This window comes from Impatiens glandulifera, chromosome 4 (assembly GCF_907164915.1).
Source record: "Impatiens glandulifera chromosome 4, dImpGla2.1, whole genome shotgun sequence".
Lineage (NCBI taxonomy): Eukaryota > Viridiplantae > Streptophyta > Magnoliopsida > Ericales > Balsaminaceae > Impatiens > Impatiens glandulifera.
In genome coordinates, this window is record NC_061865.1 from 56,340,489 (window position 1) to 56,362,947 (window position 22,459).

Below are 22,459 nucleotides of genomic sequence, written 5' to 3' on the forward strand. Positions count from 1 at the left end.
TTAATATTCAATCAAATTAACCAATTTTTCAATCTCTTAAACAATGAAACAACAATAAATAATCAAATCAATCACATCACAATACCATATGTTTTTCAAGGAAGATGTTAGATAACATTCTAACCCTCGGGTCAACCTCACCCATTATCGATATTAATATTTCAACACTCACTATACTAGATTGAGAACAAAGAAAACGGAATAACCAACAAAGGCAAATGCTTGGAGTCCAAGAGAAGAACCTTTCGGGCTTTGCATCTCGGATGCCCCACTAGTATTATTGGTACGAATTACTCGAGGGCGTGTTCTTCTAACAGTAACTTTTTGACTTCCTAAATACGAAAAACATCAGGCCCCATTTGATCTCTTTCTGATTCGACACTTGAGGCGACGGTTGGATTGTCGAGCCAAGTTGATTGAACCTCTTGTTCATGAATTGCCGGCAAAGTAGAAGGAGGAAGAGCAGAAATTGTAAGATTCTGATTAGAGAAAAAGAAGAATATTGTGAGAGATATGAAAATTGAGAGCCTCAAGTAGATGTCCATTTGATATTAGAGCAATAGAAGAATTGGAAAGAATGATTTGCATTAGTTGTTTTTGTTTTCTATTTAAAGGAGGAGAAGTCATCAAAGATGAACCATCGCGTGGATTAATGGATTATTAATTATATTTTTCGATTACTAACAACTAATTAATCAATTAATTAATTAGAAAAAAAAGCATCTTGTTGACGATGCTACCCAAGTCAATAATAGGGTGCATTTCCAGTCTAGTCATAACATAACACCCGTATAAATAACTTAAGGGTAAGGATGTGTTTGATGAGAGGAATTGGAATTAGAATTGGCATTGGAATTCTAATTCCAATTCCATAAGAATTAGCATTGAATTATAATTCAATTCCTATATTTGGAAAAATTATAGAATTGTAATTCAATTTCAATTTCTATGTTTAAGAAAATGATAGAATTGTAATTCAATTTTAATTCCTATGTTTGCAAAATAAAATATCGGTTCAAAATATTAACTTTTTAAATATGTTTTCACGTTTTTGGCATGTTTAATACGTTTTTGACATGTTTAATACGTTTTTGACATGTTTAATACGTTTTTGACATGTTTAACACATTTTTACACGTTTTTGACACGTTCAAACACGTTTTTGACATGTTTAACACATTTTCACACTTAAAACACATTTTCACACGTTTAACATGTTTTTGGTATGCTTAACACGTTTTTGACATTTTTAATACGTTTAACATGTTTTTCACACGTTTTAACAAGTTTAACACATTTTTCACGTTTTTGGCACGTTTTTAACATGTTTAATACGTTTTTCACACATTTAACATGTTTTTCATGTTTTCATACGTTTAACATGTTTTTGGCATGTCTAACACGTTTTACACATTTGGACACATTTAACACGTTTTTGGTATGTCTAACACGTTTTACACATTTTGACACGTTTAACACGTTTTTTTACGTTTTGACACATTTAACACGTTTTCACATGTTTTTCACGTTTTTCACGTTTAACACGTTTTTCACATTTAACACGTTTTTTACACGTTAAATATATTTTTCACGTTTTTGGCACTTTAAACACATTTTTGGCATGTCTAACACGTTTTTCACACGTTTTAACAAGTTTAACACGTTTTCACATGTTTTTCACGTTTTTCACGATTTTCACACATTTTAACAAATTTAACACGTTTTCACACATTTTTTACACATTATAACAAGTTTAACACGTTTTTACGTTTTTGGCATGTTTTTAACATGTTTAATATATTTTTCACACGTTTTTGACATGTCCAACACGTTTTACACATTTTGACACGTTTAACACGTTTTTTCATATTCTGGCACATTTAACACGTTTTTCATACGTTTAACTCGTTTTCACACATTTTTCACGTTTTTGGCACGTTAAACACATTTTTAACATGTCTAACACGTTTTACACATTTTTGACACGTTTAATACGTTTTCACACGTTTTTCACGTTTTTCACACGGTTTAACACGTTTTTCACGTTTTCCACACGTTTTTCACACGTTTTCATGTTTTTCACATGTTTTTCAAGTTTTTGGCACATTTAACACGTTTTTGACATTTTTAATACGTTTAACATATTTTTCACACGTTGTGATATGTTTAAAACGTGTTAAACGTGTTAAAAACGTAAAAACATGTTAAACGTATCAAAAATGTGTTAAATATGTCAAATAAATGAGAAACTTGTTAAACGTGCTAAAACATGAAAAATGTGTTAAACGTGTTAAAAATGTGTTAAATGTGTTTAAAATGTGTCAAACGTTTCAAAAACATAAAAAAAAATGTGAAACGTGTCAACAACGTGTTAAACATGTTTAATGTGTTAAAAATGTTTTAAACGTGTTAAAAACATTTTAAACGTGTTAAAAAATGAAAATGTATCAAAAACGTGTTAAACGTTCTAAACATGTGAAAAACTTAAACGTGAAAAACGTGTCAAAAATGAGGTAAACGTGTCAAAAACATAAACAAATGTGTTAAATGTGTCAAAAACATGAAAATGTGTTAAAAATGTCAAAAACGTGTTAAATATATCAAATATGTGAAAACGTGTTAAACGTGTCAAAAACATGTTAAAAATGTAAAAAACTTGTTAAACGTGTCAAAACGTGCAAAATGTGCCAAAATGTAAAAAACTTGTTAAACATGTCAAAAACGTGTTAAAACGTGAAAATCATGTTAAACATGTTAAACGTGTCAAGAACGTGTTAAACGTGTCAAGGACGTGAAAAACGTGTTAAATGTGTCAAAAACGTGGTAAACGTATCAAGGACGTGAAAAACGTGTTCAATGTGTCAAAACGTATAAAAAACGTGTCAAAAACGTGTTAAACGTAAAAATCATGTTAAACGTGTCAAAAACATGTTATACGTGTCAAGGACTTGTTAAACGTGTCAAGGACATGAAAAACACGTTAAATATGTCAAAAAACGTGTTAAACGTGTCAAGGACGTGTAAAACGTGTTAAATGTATCAAAACGTGTTACGCGTGTCAAAACGTGTTACGCGTGTCAAAACGTGTTAAATGTGTCAAAAACGTGTTAAACGTGTTAAACGTGTCAAAAACGTGTTCAATGTGTCAAAACGTGTTAAACGTGTCAAAAACGTGTTAAACGTGTCAAGGACGTGTAAAACGTGTTAAAAACGTGAAAATAATGTTAAATGTGTCAAAAACGTGTTAAACGTGTCAAGGACGTGTAAAACGTGTTAAAAACGTGAAAATAATGTTAAATGTGTCAAAAACGTGTTAAACGTGTCAAGGACGTGTTAAACGTGTTAAGTACGTAAAAAACGTATTAAATGTGTCAAAATATGTTAAACGTGTCAAGGACGTGAAAAACGTGTTAAATGTGTCAAATGTGTTACATGTGTCAAAAACGTGTTAAACGTGCCAAAAACGTGTTAAACGTGCCAAAACGTGTTAAACGTGCCAAAAACGTATTAAAAAACGTGAAAATCATGTTAAACGTGTCAAAAACGTGTTGAATGTGTCAAGGACGTGTTAAACGTGTCAAGAACGTGAAAAACGTGTTAAATGTATCAAAAACGTGTTAAACGTGTTAAGAACGTGAAAATGTGTTAAAAACGTGAAAATCATGTTAAACGTGTCAAAAACGTGTTAAGGACGTTAAAAACGTGTTAAATGTGTCAAAAACGTGTTAAACGCCAAAAACGTGTTAAACATGCCAAAATATGAAAATATATTAAACGTGTGAAAAACGTGTTTAAAACGTGTTAAACGTATTTACTGTGTGAAAACGTGTTAATTTGTAATTATAAGTCCAACCTAAAAAGATTGGAATTGAGAACTATCAAATTACACTATATTCAATTCCATTGGAATTGTAATTTCAATTCCATTTCTTAATATTAAAGTGTCAAACAAACATAAGAATTGAAATTGGACCCTCCAATTCCAATTCCAATGTCAATTCCAGAGTTATCAAACACACCCAAATGAAATTGTGTTCCTTATTTTATATGTTATTTTTAAACTAGATTATTGTACGTGATATATCAATTTCAAAAAAAAAATTATTATCATTTTAAAATTATTCATACATTATGAAAAATATTTTAAAATTGTTCATAGATTATGAAAAATGAGAGCATGATATTAGAATAAATAAAAAATTAAAATTTAGAATAAAAAAAAAGATTGATAAAATTTAGAGATTAATGAGCTTCAAAGATTTCTAAAAAAGACGATAGGCATCCCTTCAACAGACTCAACGTAATTTTCGGAACGAATCTTTGAAAATATCAGAATAAGAGCGTTATAAATCTTATGTGTCGGTGAAATACGATAAAAAAAAAATAATAAGTAACATATCTGAAGTATGACTTAAAATCCTACAACAAGTTTATTTGAAAAATTGAATATCACTCACTAGATGTTAGTTACATTTCAAATGAGTCTCTACAAGAATTGAAAACAATAAAATTAAAGTATTCTAAACTAAGTGAATTTATTCGAAATTATCATACTCAATTTTTAATATAAAAATAAATGTTTTAGAAAAAAAAATTAAAACTCCTAAAAATGATTGATTATATTAATAGGCTTTGGGTAAACAATTGGAGTTTTGTTGTAGTAATAATCTACTCCCATAACTTTGTCTTAATTATGCCATTTGTTTTTCTTAAAAATGAATTTTTATTAGTGCTTATAATTAACTAATCATCATTTTCTCTCGTACTTTATTTTTTATATTTTAAACAACTATTTGACAATTTTGAAATCTATGTTACATCTCTATTTTAACACAATTTGAAAGAAAGAAAAATAATCATACTAGTCATAGTGGAGTCAATTTTAGAAACAAAGTTTCATTAATTGTTATGTTATCAGACACTCAGATTAAAAAATTATTTATTAATTAGGAATTAAAGAAAAATACACGTCCCGTCAGATCCGTTTAAACTTAAAACGCTCTAAATGAAATTTAAAATAAGTAAATATTTATAAAGAAAAATATCTAACCTAACAATATATTAATAATAATAAAATTATTAATTGTTTTTTAGTTGAAACTTTCAGATAAGATGGATGATCATTCAGAAATGAGCTTGAATATGCTGACTCGAATTCAATAATGGTCTGCTGTTGCTTTGGTAAACCACATTTTGTCGTTATATTTAATATTATATTATTTTCAATTTGTAGTGATTGATGAGGTAGAGAACAAAAAAAAATATAATATTTATTTTAGTAATTATTTATTGAATATCAATTTTAATAATCTTCTGCCCCATATATATATCGGTTATACCACTTGGAAGAAAATTAAACTCGTCAATAATTCAAACATCATTGACCCCTACTAAGTGTCATAAAATACTAAGGATCATATTTTACCATTTTTTTGTTTCGAATTAAGTTGAATTGTTATAGATTATATATTTATTTATCTATGTGTATGAATTCCATTTTTAATAAAATAGTTGTTTTATTTATTTTAATAAAATAAAACAATTATTTTATGCGTAAGGATATTATCTTAGTTAGTCGATGTCGTTTGTGTCTTGAGAATGTTGAGACGACCCATCATCTTCTTTTACATTATAAGAGTGTCGCTGGTATTTGGAGTCTTCTTAAAAGAATTATTGATATTCATTGGGTTATATCGGAAATCATTCAGGGACGGATCTAGGAATCCGAGTTAGGGTGGGCTTAAAAATATTTAAAGTGCCTTAAAAAATAACGAGAAAATTATGGATAAAACGAGAGTAAATAAAAAAAAATAATGTATTAAATTAAAAATTTTAAGAAATTATGAGGTAATGTCACATTTGTACCGTAACAAAAAATTTTAAAAAATTCTGGGAGAGCTTCAGCCCACCAGAGCCACTACATAGATCCGCCCCTATAACCATTGGTGCGTATTGAGAATCGTGGATTTAGGCTCGGCTAGATTTGCGGGTATGAAATAATGGGGCTATATCCTTATTATTTTTTTGATGGATAATTTGGTTAGAGATAAATCGTAGTACTTTTAATAATTTTAGATGATCATTGTGGTACATTCATAATTTTATCATCTGACATTATATGAGGTTCGATTTGGGAAACCGACAGATTCGGTCAAAGAGCTCATTGCCTTTTTAGAAGATCTCCGCACACGATAATTTTTTAATATTTTTTTGATTTTCCTTCACAAATGTTATGTTTTTTTCGTTGTGTTTAAACGACTATAAATTTCATATTATTATTGCATGGATCATTATAAAAAATAAATTTTGTTTTAGAATAAAAAAATTATGGTTAATTGAACAGTTTAACGTCAAAAATCAACCTTTTCAGAAAAGGAATTTTCGTTACTCGATAGTCGTGTCTCATAACTTACATTCCTCTCGAGTCTCAAGTGAGATGACGAATCAAAATATTAGACTTGATTAAAGTACATTTAAAAACATTGATTTAGACTAGTTTTAACTTTTTTTAATTTGTCGCCTAATTTACTTCTTGATAAATTAGGAAGGAAAGTCGCGTTTTAAATATTTTGTTCTTTGTTCGGTGTTTGGTTACACGTGAGAAAGGACATTGGCATTATGTCTCGCTTGTTCAATGGTCTCTATTTTAAACTTTTGGTCATTTAAAATAATATTACTTTATATCTTATTTATTTATTCAATCGTAGAACATAAATATATATCAATTTCAGAAGATGATTTCCGATTTCCGATTTCCGATTTCATATCCACACCCATGTTCATTCACAAACCAACATCTACCACAAGATACAACTTACAACATATGCTTTATGCTTTTTCAGTTCTGAATACCATCGTATAATTAGATATGATATAATTATTGATCCTCTCACTTTTGGAATTTTTAATGAAAATATATTAATTATTTAAAAAAAAATAAAAATTACTTAACTAACATAAATCAGTACATGAATTATAATATTCAATCTAAACATGTATAATCATTTATAATAAACTTAACCCTCTAAAAGATTTATGGCATGAAGTAACACCATCATTTCATAACTCATTTTCAGGCTTATCAAAGACTTTATCATAATGCATATGCAACATCCATTTCTCATATAACTTTTATGGGGATTGTATTATCTGAAACACAAGTGAGGGGTCTAATTCATTGTAATGTTGGTGAAGAGCCGAAGTTGTAAGAGAATGGTGGGAAAGAAAGATGAGTGATGTGATTGGGATGACAGATTGAAAGTCTCAAGTACAAATATTCCATAATATTTAATATGGAATTAGATAATTAATTGAAATAGAAAATTGGGAAATGGGTATGAATCGATTTGCATATTCTAGCTAAACATGTTAGAGCTGTTTAAAGGAGATATGAGAGAATTAGTTGATCGATATTCTTGATTTGGTTTTTTTTATTTGGGACGATTAAATATGGATAGTTATATTGTGTACTCTATTTAACTATCATTTTTCAATAAAAATAATATTTGCGTTATCATTATGATTTGATTCTCTTACAAAAAAATTATTTATTAAATTGAGATTATGACAAGATAACATGTGTTTTAAAATTCAATTATATCTAAATCTTGAAAAATAACAATAAAAAATATATTAAAAAAACTCTTATCTTAATGTGCTTTTGATTGAAGTTGGATTATTTAAATAATCTAGTATATGAATATTAAGGCTGGTCGGAATTGAATTATAGAAAATGGGTTCTCATCAAATATTTAAATAATATTAAATAAATTCATATATTAGACTTTAATGTTTGGATAGTTATTTAAAGGGATGATATGTATAAGCAAAAGCAAAGGTCAAAACACATGTAAACAAACTGAATACACTTATCCGTAAGTAAAAAAAAGAAAACATAAATGGGTTTCTTTTGCAGCCGTGTGAAATACCCATGGAGATGAATTGGTCTTTAATTTGAATTAATCAATGTCTATTATGTTATTTGGAAATTATTATTTTTTTAATCAATGATTATTTATAATCAATGTCTATTATGTTAATGGTTAATCATCTCATTTATTATTTTTTTATTAAAGTGTAAATTGTAGTTGAGTTATTTAAATAAAACATACATTCCACCTTAATATTAATATATGAACTTTTTATATCAAACTCTTATATTCAATTTATCAAACTCTTATATGTACTTGTTTTTTTATTGAGATCAATGGAAGTTTTTGACATTTTATTTTAAACATCACAATTTATGTCTATTTATTGTTAAAATTATATTAAACAATTAAACGATTAAATGATAATCTAGATATTAAATAATATATCTTTTACAAAAAATTAAAATTACAATGAAGAAGATCTTACAATCTTATATTTTTGTATAGTGACTCTAAAGACGAACTCGTTGAATTTCATAAAGAAGTGAGAAAGTAGAACAAACCGAACAAACAAATTCAGAGGCGTCGAAAAAATCTCTATAAAATATTTTATTGGCAGTGAAAATTGTCCCTTGCCCGTAGGTTAATAGTTGCCCGTAGGTTAATAGGTAAGTCTGAAAAAAAAAAATTTACCCAGTGATAACTGATAAAAAACTAGTTATTGAACAAATTAGAAACAACTTCATTTCCTTTATAACTAAAAGATAATGTACACATACTCGAGAAAATATCACCCGAATAATTGATATGTATGAACAACAAACGACCCATTAAAAGTTAAAAGTATTATTCGAAATATAAAAATCTGAGACGACAAATTCGATTTGAATATATAATGTCAAATTAAAAAAAAAAAATATATATATATATATATATATATATATATATATATATATATATATATATATATATATATATATATATATATATATATATATATATATATATATATATATATATATATATATATATATATATATATATATATATCAAATGTTTAAATATATATATATCAAATGTTTAAAAAATCACTAGAAAGCACAAAATGAGTTTTCATTTCTTCTAACTTTTTTTTTACAGAATAAAATATTTACTTTTACCCACAGTGCTTTTGCCTAAATATTATTTATATATATATTACTTAATTTGACATCTATGAGGAGACAGGAAGGTGAAGAAAGAAGTCTCTTTCTCTCTCCTGAATGAGGCTGTTGAAGGAAAGAGGTCGGAATTCTTACGTAGTTGCCCCTCTTTCCCCGGTGACTATTTTCCGGTCATCGGAGCCGGTGATTTCAGATCTGAAATTAAACCCATCTTCATCTTCCTTGTTCAACAACCCTCTGAGTGTGTGCGTTTCTCTCTTTCTCTTCTCATCCTTCACACAACAAGAACTCCTTCACATATATATCTAAATCTTTCTTTCTGCATGTTACAGATCTAAGGAAGAAAGCAATAATATATATATTTGTAAAGGATAAAACCTTGTTTCCATGGATGCAATGTACTATTTACTGGAGAATATTATAAGGAAATTTGATGAAATGACCCTATATATGAATAATGAATTTCTTGATTGCATGTTTTTGTAAAGTACTTTTAATTGAGACAGTGAAGATGATCTCTATATGGAGAGAGTTCAGGTGGGTGGAAACTGAGAGAAGAAGCAACCCGGTTCCTTGGCGGGGCAACCCGATTCCCTTATTATAAGCGGTTGCAGCCATGGTTGGGCAAACAATATTCTCTGTTTCTACACCACCGTTTTCTAAACCAGATCTGAGCCTCTCTCACGGGTAGTTTCCCAAAGTAACCTTGTTTCGCGAACTTCCCAAACTAAAACAATGAATTCATTCTTTGTACCCATAGCTAGCTGTAAAGTATTATTCATGAGGCAGTGAAGATGAATTGATTCTATGGAGAGAGTTAAGGTGTGTGGAAACAGAGAAGTGGCAACCCGGTTCCTTGGCGGGGCAACCCGATACCCTTATTATAATTGGTTGCAGCCATGGTTGGGCAAACAATCTTATCTGTTTCTTCACCACCGTTTTCTAAACCAGATCTGAGCCTCCCTCTCCTCTCTCTCTCTTTCTTTCTCTCTCCTTCATCAAGTTTAATTATTTTATTACTATTTTTTATCTTTTTATATTTATCACAAATTTTTTTACTTAAAAAAATAATAAAAAACAACTTGTTTGTTCGATGAATGGCTTATTTTGATTTAAAATATAATTGATTTAAATCATTATTTACTTTATTAATTATATATAATGTTATTAGATATTAAATACAAATATTATTTTCCATTAAAGATAATAAATAAATGATTAACATAATTAAATAAATGATTAACATAATTAATGAAGAATGAAAGTATATATTATTTTAGTAGGAATTATACCAAACAATAGTATTTTGACATGGTATTTGTTAGATATATTATTATATATTAATACCTAGTATGTAACTAGTCTTCTAGGCATAATTCTTCTTTTACATATTTAATCTTCACTTTTTTATTATATATTTTATTAATATTATATAGAACTTATTATTATTTAATATATTTTATTTAATTTTAATATTATTATTATTATATATAATATTTTTAATATTTTTTTTAAATAATTCAATATTATAACTAAATAATATATATTTATTTTTATAATGATAACTTTATTAATTATTTATTATAAATATAATTTTTATTTTTTATTTATTTATTATAATTAAAAAATTGAGTGATAAAGAAAAAGATGAGAAAAATGTAAAGAATGATAGAGGAGAGGAAATATTTTATTTTTTTAATTTATCAAATTGTATGATATCATTTTTTTCACTTAAATTTACTTCCTCAAATTATTTCTCTAATTAAAATTATATTAGTTATTAAATATAGTAATTATAATATTAAATAATAATAGTATAACAATTTTTAATAATAAATAAATTAAGAGAATAATAATAATTCATATTCAATTTCATATTTTTAATTTTAAATAATTATAAATATTAAATAATTATTTTGTTATTATATTATATCCAAACACAAAATTATAAGTATTTATATTACCTTTTACTAAGGGTGTTAATCGGTTTTAGTTAATCGGTTTTTGAATAATTCAAGTTCTGGTTCTGTGAATTTTTATTTTTTTAGCTAATTCGAAATCGAATTCAAATTAATACCAAATTTAATTTTTTTTAACTTTGTTGTCAAATTAATTTTAAATTTGAATTCGAATCAATAATCAATGTAATATTAAAATATTAGAGTATAAAAAAATAGACTTAGAGAGAGGAAGACAACTAGAATAATAGGAGATATTGGACTTGGTAAAAATATCATGACAATTTCATATATAATTATTTAATAATTATAAGTAATAATTCAATAATATATAATTAAAATAAATAATAAAAAATGAATTCGGTTTTTAATTTGATTTTTGAGTTGAAATTTAAACTCAAAAAAAAAAAACGTATTTAAATTTGAATTAATTTAAAATTCAATTCAACCGATTTGAATTGAAATATGATTTTATCAAATCTATATATATAATGATGCTTAATTTTTAAAGTGTCCGGATTGCCGGGTCGAAAGCTTTGGTTAATTTGGATACTTGGGTCGGATTGTGGGTTGACCCGTTTTTAAATTTAAAATGGTTAAAAATAAAATTAAAAATGCTAGAGGTATGTTTCGAACTTGCAACCTAACAAAACAAGTACAACTCTTTAACCAACTAGGCTACAAAGACTTTATATTTTAAATTCAACACCAAATTTGATAAATGCGGGACGTTTTAATATTAATATAAGTTCAACTTTTTAACTAATTAATCTATATATATATAATGATGCTTAATTTTTAAGGTGTCCGAATTGTCTGGTCGAGAGGTGTGGTTAATTTGGATACTTGGGTCGGATTGTGGGTTGACCCGTTTTTAAATTTAAAACGGTTAAAAATAAAATTAAAAATGCTAGAGGTATGTTTCGAACTTGCAACCTAACAAAACAAGTACAACTCTTTAACCAACTAGGCTACAAAGACTTTATATTTTAAATTCAATACCAAATTTGATAAATGCGGGACGTTTATATTAATATAAGTTCAACTTTTTAACTAACTAATATATAATGATGTTGAGTAAATGGATACTTGGTTCGGATTGTGGGTTGACCCACCCATAAACTTAAAACGGTTAAAAATAAAATTAAAAATGTTATCTGTAATTTTTTTCACGGTGTTTTATATTATTACTCGTGCAAATGCACGGGCTAAATGCTAGTTGAGAATTATAGTAATAACAAGAGACTATATCTAAACTAAATTAAGAATAAGTCAAAACAAAAGTAAAAATTAAGATAAACCAAATTATCACTCAAAATATATTATTTAAAATTATGTTTTATAAATAAATTTTAGAAATACACAAAATAAAAAGATTAGACATTAACAAATCCATCTAATATAGTAGAGATAAATGACATAATAAAATTGAATTTAAATGTTTTTGATTGTAGTTAATTCCATAAGAAAAGTTATTCAAACAAGCTTTTCACAACAATTTTTAGTTAAGTTATAACATTTGTAAATTACATTGTCTAAGATGTTAGTTAAGAAATTATTGTATTCATCTATAAAAAAGGGAAAAATAAATAGCATATGATGAAATATAAAGTAGACATAAAAAGGTAAATCCAAAAGCAAATTAAGTTTGATCAAATAAGAAAATCCACCAAATAAATACTTAGATGACACTTTAATTCTCTGTAAACAGAATGGTAAAAGATCAAAAAAAAAAAAGGTAAAATCTAGTCTTTGTGTATGAACTAGCTGTTGCAAAAAGGGAACAAAAATAATCTCACTTAAACACAGTCTTATAACATTAAACAACATATTGCAATAAACAACTTTAGCCACCAAGAATCACCTCATCAAACAAAATGTTTCCAATTCCTCAGATAAAATCATTACCTGTAGACGAGATAAGGGGTGTCGAGTTTTATTCATTTAAGAAGGCTCTCGCAAGCCTCGACATCAGACACCATATTATCCGCTAGATTCGAACCCACAGCGCTCCTTGCAGCAGTAAACACCAATTTCCGAAACAAATCATCCTCAATCTTACTCAGTATTTCGTGCACCACCTTAAAGTTGAGACCTCCAGCCAGTATCAACTTCCCAATCACCTCACCAAAGTTATTTGGTGCTTTTGGCAAATCAATCGCTATATCATCCATCAATTCCCCATAGAGAAGACACCCGGTTCCTATCTCTCTCTCAGTCAAAACCTTCTTAACCAACAAGTATTCCAACAGTTTCACTATCGGATCAGTGCAGGGTGGAATTTTCTCGAGGGCGAGGGAAATTGCTTCTTTAACGAATTCAGAAAGATAAGCCGGAGAATTCAGCTCCTCCACACACTGTAAAGCCTCGTCCAACATCCGAACGTTAAAGTATTCCTCGAGAAGAGAGATTGTCTTCCTCTTAAGTGCTTCGGAATTCTTTATTGGAGTCGGAGTCGTAACAGGAGGTGGAGGAAGAACGGTGACCACCGCTGGCTTGGTTGCAGGTATGGTTACAGGCCTAACAGGTTCGGGACCACTGCCTTGCAAAAGGGCACTTGTCCTGCCACTTACCAAACCACCACTACCCTGGGGAAGGAATTTCGAGGTTAATGAAGGTGACTTTCCGATCAATTGTGGTTGGACACGTCCCTGCAGAATTGGTCCATCACCTCTAGGCATTGGGCGGGACCTAAGAACCACCTCCCAGTCGTTTTCGAGCCCGGGCATTCCGGGCATCTTTCTGGTTCCGGAAGGCATGCCCGGCATCATTCCACCAGATCCAGGGCGGTTCATGGGGAAGTTACTGCCAGGACTTAGATTTCCTTGACCACTAGAAGAACCAGTTACACGACCACTTCTAATGCTTGCGGTTGCACCAGGCCGAAGACCCATGGTTTTCTCTGCTTCCATGTGAATTTCTGTAATTGTCTTTGCTTTGACCTATAAAATAAAGGTGTAGAGAAGTTGTAAGAGATCAGCAACCATGCCCTCATTTGGAGACACTTGTTTTATGTTTCAATATTTGGATAAGTTTCAAGAGATACCAAGGAACATTTGGAAGTTAATTTTATTTTGGACAATTCAAATTTTATCTTTGTTTATGGAAATGGATCCATATATACATAAAACAATAAGACCCATTGGAAAACAATGTTATCCAATAAATATATTGACAGTTTGTTATCGAGATTTGGATTCAGACCCATAAAATGTTTTCAAATGGGTTGTTTACAAATGAGGCATGCATAGAATTAGATATTTGCATGTAGATAAAAAGATTACCTCTTCTCGTCTAGGAACCCAATTATTTGAGCGCAAATCAATGATATCTCGAATCATGAATCGCAGCCTTGGAGCCAGTTGTGAGTTGGACACAAGTTCCTTTAAACGATTGAAGTATACATCATTAGCACGTCTCGATCTAGGATTTTCATCAAGTTGTTTACCAATAGTGTTAAAGAAGTGGCATATGGCTTCCACGTTTTCTTCTTCTGGACAGACCTTATTGTCAGGTCCTAAGAGTTCCTGTTAGCATTCAAAATATAAGTTAGAAAATAAATAATATAGAATTCTCAAGTTTAACAATACTTGAGCCTGGTTTAATTTAGGGTTATTTGAATAACCAAGTCATTATTTCCAAATAATCTGTCTGATGTAAGGTTATTGAAAATCAAGTTATATATAATGAACAAAAATATTAAAAAGAGGGTGTTTTAACTTGATGATTTGAACAATGAGTAGATTGTTGGTTAGATAGTTAGTTATTTGGAATTAATCTCAAATAACCCACATCAAACAAAGCCTTAGAGTAACATAAAAGAGGTGAAGATATATCCAATGAAATACCTGAACAATATGATGAACAATCTTTTCAGGCACCATTTTCTGCTTCAAAAGCTCGCCAATAAGGCGAATATTACCAAGGGTTCGAAGCTTTAGCATTCTTTCTTTGTCTCTACGCTCCATTTCTTGCTCAGGGGAGGTCATCTGACTTAGTTCTGCCCTAAGTTGGTCAGAACCTTCAAAAGCCTCCTGACAATTATTCAATAGTACTCTCTTGAACGTGATTTCTTTACCACCAGGTTCATCGGATGGAAAAGGAGGGAGCTTTGCATCAAGATCAGAACACAGTTGTGCATACATAGTACAAAAGGTAGGTTCAAGTACAGCCTTATCAAATATCAAAGAAATAACTCCCTGCATCCAGAAGAATCTATGTTAGGTATTACTATTCAGACCTAACAAACAGATTAAAAAATTACTTCATAACAGAGGGAAACAGAAATGTTGAAGAAGATAAAACCTTCAAAATATCAGCACTAGTGATGCCAGAATCAATAAGCTGACCCTTGAGGACGTCAAACTTCTCAGGAGTCAGTTTGTTCAATATCCTGCAAGAGGGAACCGAAAAGAACCGGTCATTTGATAACTATTTTAATTACTCCTTCATATTGTTGCTGATACAAGAAAATCATATTCATCTTGACTGCTGATTAAAGAAACTAAAAGAATGTCTTGTTTCAAAAGCAATTACATTATAAGAGTTAGCAAAGTACAGGAACACTATTAAGAGTCTAGTTTGTTTGTTTTATACAAAAAAAGACGGTATTGCTTAATGGAAAAATATTTGCTTTACAAAAGTATTAGCAGCATAATATGCTAACTACTTACCCTTTTACTGTCTTCAAGACACGATCCTTATCCGAGAGATTTCCCCTTCTAACTGACCATGGCACGTCCGCTTTGATTAGAGCAGGAGATTGTCCAATCTGGCACCAGAACAAAATGATTTCAATATATAAGATCCGACCAGAGTAAACCTAAATTGTTTCATCGAAACATTTCAAATCTCTTCATGTGCCATATAATTTAAAAATGCCACTCTATCAAAAACAATTTGTTTATAAAGAAAACAATCATCGAGAAAATGTTTAAGTCCTGGTACAAAAGGTATATATAGAAAAGGCTGGCAGCAACAGACCAGAATCAGTAACTAAAGAAAACAAACTGAGAATCTCCAAATTCAAGCATAAAGAACTGAATAAAAAAAAAGCATAATAGCATTACCGTTTGGCCAGATATCTGTGTCCTTGCAAACTGAGAGTTAAGTTGATCTTGGCGGTTAGGTTCTTGTTGGCTGCCAAAATCTCTAGTCCCACGGTTAGCTTCCCTAGATCTACCCTGGTCATCAGGGCCAGGAGGTTGCGCTGACCGGCCACGCCAATCACGCTCATCAGGTTCCGAGAATCGGTTGGGAGGTTGAATTGCAGTCTAAGGAAAAGGAATGTGAAAATCATTTGCATACAAACACATCAGCTGCTACTAACAATAATAACATCCTAAATTACAAAAATTGAAAATCGAACAAGGACAGAATTTATTTGTTTTTAAAAGATTTACTAAATTGTTTGCTTTTCCAACAATGGACAGAATTTAAAACATGAAAAACTAGACAAAATAATACATTATACAGAGTCTCACCGTGCTTTCACGGCCCCAGACCTGCTCTTCGCCAAAAAGTTCGGATTCAACATCTTGCTTAATTTTAGCTATCTCCTCTGAAATCTTTGCAACCTTTTAGAGAAAATAAAGGATCATCTTCTAAAATAAAGGACTTCAACAGATGTATACACGGGTAGAACAGATTGCAACACACAACTCAACAAACAATTACGTACTTAGGTCCTGTTAGATCGGAGTAAATCTGTCAAAATCTATTCTTACTATGAACTGGCTAAAATTATAAGAAAAACATTGACTCACAGTAAACTCTGCCTACTTCTCCAGCTGAGGGAAGTAAAATAGGATGCAGTCAAATGTTAAGTGCATAAAAAAATATTCAGCAATCAAGAGACATCTCAAAGTTCAAAAAGTGGATTGCCTTGATAGAAAGAAACATCATCCTCCAGTGTTAAGACAAGCATTAACCAGAACAAAATAACATGGCATAAGATTGAGGTAGCAAGGAGGATTCAGTATCTATAATAGACAACTTAATCTCCTTTTGTTCATTTAAGTCAAGATTTACATCACTGAAAATGGAGATAACTGATCAAGAATGTAGATGTTAAGAGAATGCTCTAATTCAAAAATCATAAAATAGTAAATTGTGTGGACAAGTGTGAGACATAATTGCAAATAAGTGCAACATAATGCCAAATAACTCAATATAATGTATCTCAAGGGTTAGGCAATTCCATTTCACCAACTGTAGGTTTACCAATTATTTAACATTGCTGAGTATAATATACATACATCTCTAAGTTGCAAAAGTTGATCCCTAGTGTACCGAACACGTTCGCGTGCTTCAAAGCGTGAATCTCCAGACTACAATAAGAGAAATAAAATTAATAAATTTGAAAACTAAGTTCCATGTGAAGAAAGACAAGAAAATGAAATTAGAATGCCTTTATGATGTTCAGTAGAATCCAAAAGACAACACAACACCAACTTTGAGAAATTACAAGTTTGAAAATGGCATTCATAACACAATTGGATAATTAAGAATTCCATTTTCTCTAGTCATATGTATATGACAAAAGCCAATTAAGAGGCCACAGGACTCAACTGAAGGTCTGATTAAGAACAGAATTTTGACAATGAGGTAGAACCTCAATTCAACTATTAAGTAGTAGGACAAGAAATTACAACAACATTATTACGATTTTAAACATAAATTTATTTTATTGAATTCAACTCGTGACATAAGATCTATGTTTGAAGGTTCATTATGGGAAGTAAAATCTCATGCACTCCCACTTATATCCTACACGTTGCTGTACGTCCATATTTACTGCACATACACATCTTAAGTGCACCGCCAAGAATTAGGACATTTCTATAAACTATATTGATCTATAATCTAATTTTCTGTCTAAATGAATTTCATCACTACTATATAACTAAACTCTGAAAGTGACATCTTTCTTGTCAAACCTATACTTTAACAATAATTAGACAATGGCATTAAGATTTAAAGCATAAACCTCTTCTTAACTATTGAAACTCCTGCCATAAGATCCATGTTTGTAGGTTCTTTGTGGGCATGCAAAATCTCATGCACTCCCACCTAAAGCCTACTCGCTAATGTTTGTCCATATTTACAGCACATACACATCTTATGTGCACAGCTAAGAATTAGGACATAAATTTCTATAAACTATACTGATCCCTAAATCAAAATTTCTTTACTGTTAAATTTCATCAGTTCTATATAACTAAAGTCTGAAAGTTACATATTTCTTGTGACTTATTCTAACAATAAATTAAACTGTGGCACTAAGATCTAAAGTATAAACTTCTTCTTTAACTAATAAAACTCCTGGTATATGATCCATGTTTGTAGGTCCTTTATGAGAATGCAAATCTAATGCAATCCCACCTAAAGCCTACATGCTAATGTTTGTCCATATTTACAGCACATACACATCTTACATGCACAGCTAAGAATTAGGACATAAATTTCTATAAACTATACTGATCCCTAAATCTAAATTTCTTTCCTGTTAAATTTTAAATTTCATCAGTTCTACATAACTAAACTCTGAAAGTTACATATTTCTTGTGACTTATACCTAACAATAAATTAAAATGTGGCATTAAGATCTAAAGCATAAACTTCTTTTTTAACTACTAAAACTTTTGGTATTGATCCATGTTTGTAGGTCCTTTATGAGCATACAAATCTCATGCAATCCCATCTAAAGCCTACAAGCTAATGTCCGTCCATATTTACAGCACATACACATCTTACGTGCACCGCCAAGAATTAGGACATAAATTTCTATAAACTATACTGATCCCTAAATCAAAATATATTTCTTGTTAAATTTCATCAGTTCTATATAACTAAACTCTGAAAGTTACATATTTCTTGTGACTTACCTAACAATAAATTAAACCATGGCACTAAGATCTAAAGCATAAACTTCTTTTTTAACTACTAAAACTCCTGGTATATGATCCATGTTTGTAGGTCCTTTATGAGAATACAAATCTAATACAATCCCACCTAAAACCTACACACTAATGTTCGTCCATATTTACAGCACATGCACATCTTAAGTGCATCGCCAAGAATTAGGACATAAATTTCTATATACTATGCTGATCCCTAAATCCAAATTTCTTCTTGTTCAATTTCATCAGTTCAATATAACAAAACTCTGAAAGATTGTCACTTATACCCCAACAATAAATTAGACCATGGCATTAAGATCTAAAGCATAAACATCCTTTTTAACTACTGAAACTCCTAGTATAACATCCATGTTTGTAGCTCTTTTATGGGAATGCAAAAATATCATGCAATCCCACATAAATCCTACACACTAATGTTCGTCCATATTTACAGCACATACACATCTTAAGTGCACCGCCAAGAATTAGGACATACAGTCTATAAACTATACTGATCCCTAAATCTAAATTTCTTTCTTGTTCAACTTTATCAGTTCTATGTAACTAAACTCTGAAAGCAACAACTTTCTTGTCAAACTTATCAAAACATGTTACAATCAGCAAACTGACCACTAGCAAAGATTCTTCACAAACATAACATCATTTGGGTATTTATAATATTCAAATCTGCTATTTGGGTATTTATAATAGAGCACGTTTGGGTATCAAACAAAGCTTACATCTAGCAAAAGAAGCATAAAAGATATATTCTACACGTGAGAGCTCAAATGAGTTCAGAAACCCTCTAAAAGTACAACACAACAATGGATCCACCAAAGTAAGACAAGAAGTTCCCACCTTGATAGAGAAAGCATGAGAAACACCGCCATGAGGACGAAAACCAGGAAGATCTGAACCACCTAAAGCAGATGAATCAAATCGAGGTACAAGGGTTCTGTTTCCTCGATTTCCTCCGCCGCCACCAGGTCTCAAGCTTAGCACCGTCTGATCAGCCTGCATAACTCAACTATCTTCCCGGAAAATTGATTAAGAAAGAGAACAGGTGAATAGAAGAATCAACGAAAACTGAATTTGAAAAATTGAATATGATTGTAGATATGTATGTATTGGGTATAGTATATGAAGATAGATTGAGAGCAAGAGGAGAGTTCTCCAAGTTTCTCTCTCCTCTGCTACGAGAGCAAAGAAAGAGTAGGCGCGAGGAGGGAGAAGGAGAGAGAAAAACCCTTATAATGGATGGTGATGGAGAACCTATATATTTTTTTGCCCTTTCGGCGCTAGCTAGAAGAGAGTGGGGAAATTACGTCTTTGACCTATTATGTTTCCTTTTGTTTTCTTTTTTCTTAATTTTTTATTTGATATATTAATATTTTTCAAATATTTTTTTTTTAAAATAACCTTTTTTTTATTTATCTTTTATAAAGTAAAAATGGGTTGAATTAGAAAGAAAATCAAAACATTAAAATACAAGTTATAAATAAATTATTGGATATGTGTTATCATGATGGATACTCTTGAACTCTAATTTTTCATTTTGATTTTGTTTTGATTGACCCTTTTGAGTCCATATTGAGTCCTAATGTCATTTTTTTATCACTGTATTGAATAATGTCGTTGTTAGTTCGGGTTAAATGTAAAATTGTGTTGAATATAAATGTTAGTTCGGGCTGAATGTAATGTCGTGCTCAATTTAAATGTTAGTTCAGGTTGAATGTAAAAGACTAGTATGAACAGGTATATGTGAATAAGATAGTGTAAGGTTATGCTATACCTCGTTGAATGTAATGTCGTGTTAATGTAATTATTAGTTCGGGCTAAATTTAAGACTGTTGAATATAAATGTTAGTTCGGGTTCTAGTTCGAGTTGAATATAAATCGTGCTAAATGTAAATCACTAGTTTGAACAGGTAAATGTGAATAAGATGGTGTAAAGTTAAGTTATACTCCAATATGAAATCAAGATTATAATAAATCAAATTCATAACTGAAGAAAAAATTCAGAGGACACATGAATGTGTTGAGGCTGGTTTATGTAATTATATTCCTATCGAGATTTCAATCGTATACTAGAACAGTCATTAAAATTAAGCCATTTTTTCATTAATTTTTTAAATTAAAAAGAAAATAAAATCATTAAAATAAAAGTTATAAACCAATTATTACAAATTAATCGAAATAAAAACTCAAAACACGTTATGATGTGTCGTGCGTATTCACTAATAAATATTGATGTCGTTAAGATCACTATTAAGGGCACCTAAACAACTAAAGATAAATGTTATCACTAATGACTAATTAAACTAAATAACAACAATTTGTTTGGTCATGTGTTATCGTGATTGATCAACCCTAATATGACCTTTTTATTGTCTTGATTGATCATATTAACTCTAGATTAATTTGGAAAATAGATGTGGGTAAGATATTGTAGAGTTACACTATACTTCTGAGATAAAAGATAATAATAAATTAACTTCTAAATTGAAGAGAACATTCATAGACTACATGAATGTGTTGAAGTTGGTTTATGTAATTACTTTATATTCTTATCAAGTTTTCCATCGCATACTCGAACAATCATGGTCGTTTTACTTGAAAAAATAATGAAGTTGGCTAAAATTTGTTAGAGTGAATGAGTTTATAGTTGAAAACTGTGAGACAAAATTGCTTATAAAAATGATAATCATCTACTTATACCAATAAAAGGTAAGAGATATAAATGAGTAATGATATGTCAAATATATAATTAGTATACATCATGATTATAAGAGATGAGTCAAGAGTAGTATTGCAAGCCTAGTGGCTATGCAATGCGAAAATGATTTATTTACATCAAAATAGTACTTAAGGACCAACTTATAACATAGATGATGATTATGAATTTTGTTAATTTCAATAGTGTTTTTTATAACTTACTCAAAATATTATTGTTTAGCATAGACTCTCCTAAATTGATAAAAAACTATTTTTAGAAAATGATTTCAAGTCTATCTCCTTAACCACTCGGACATATGGACATTTTGTAATTATTTTGACCTTGTACATTAATATACATATTATATCTTTAATATCAAATAAAATAATAAAATATAGATTTTATAAATATTTTTTTAACTATATTTTACCTAACCAAAATATTTTTAAAAAAATATATATTTTACATAACCTAAAAGTGTGACATATTTTAACTTATCTACCCCACCACCTTAGAGAGCTTTTCTAAACTAGCCTTACTTGAAATTCAATTTTCTAAATTAGTCTCAATCCTTTGATCTTTTTCAAACTAACCATTTTCACTGTTCAAACTCTTAATTTAGTGTATATATAATTTTAATTTTTAATTTTTTTTATTAATATAATAACTAATTATTAAATATATATATTTAATTATTTATTTTTTTATAATATAAAAAATATTATCATCAACAATATAAATAATTAATATAAAATTATTTCAATATAAAGATTTTTTTTATAAATTGATTTTTTTTTATAAATGATTCATGCAAATTATAAAAAATAAAATTATTTAAGATAACGATAAA

The 22,459-nt window shown here is 29.4% G+C and overlaps 1 protein-coding gene and 6 non-coding genes across 7 annotated transcripts; all 7 read right to left on the bottom strand.

Annotated features, from left to right (window-relative positions):
- Positions 1–12,618: 12,618 nt before the first annotated feature.
- On the bottom strand, positions 12,619–20,135 carry LOC124933562 (eukaryotic translation initiation factor-like). Its single transcript, XM_047473978.1, has 9 exons — positions 19,752–20,135; positions 17,250–17,321; positions 16,476–16,568; positions 16,062–16,265; positions 15,666–15,763; positions 15,298–15,385; positions 14,841–15,191; positions 14,277–14,519; positions 12,619–13,934 (listed from the first exon to the last, which is right to left on the bottom strand). The coding sequence occupies exons 1-9, from the start codon at positions 19,911–19,913 to the stop codon at positions 12,933–12,935; spliced, it is 2,313 nt and encodes a 770-aa protein (XP_047329934.1). The 5' UTR covers positions 19,914–20,135; the 3' UTR covers positions 12,619–12,932.
- Positions 17,706–17,808, bottom strand: LOC124937172. The gene has a single exon (XR_007099282.1). It is a non-coding gene; the product is annotated as a small nucleolar RNA snoR103 (small nucleolar RNA).
- On the bottom strand, positions 18,015–18,118 carry LOC124937168. The gene has a single exon (XR_007099278.1). It is a non-coding gene; the product is annotated as a small nucleolar RNA snoR103 (small nucleolar RNA).
- LOC124937167 lies at positions 18,328–18,430 on the bottom strand. Its single transcript, XR_007099277.1, has one exon. It is a non-coding gene; the product is annotated as a small nucleolar RNA snoR103 (small nucleolar RNA).
- Positions 18,647–18,749, bottom strand: LOC124937169. The gene has a single exon (XR_007099279.1). It is a non-coding gene; the product is annotated as a small nucleolar RNA snoR103 (small nucleolar RNA).
- LOC124937166 lies at positions 18,958–19,060 on the bottom strand. Its single transcript, XR_007099276.1, has one exon. It is a non-coding gene; the product is annotated as a small nucleolar RNA snoR103 (small nucleolar RNA).
- On the bottom strand, positions 19,261–19,365 carry LOC124937171. Its single transcript, XR_007099281.1, has one exon. It is a non-coding gene; the product is annotated as a small nucleolar RNA snoR103 (small nucleolar RNA).
- Positions 20,136–22,459: the final 2,324 nt, after the last annotated feature.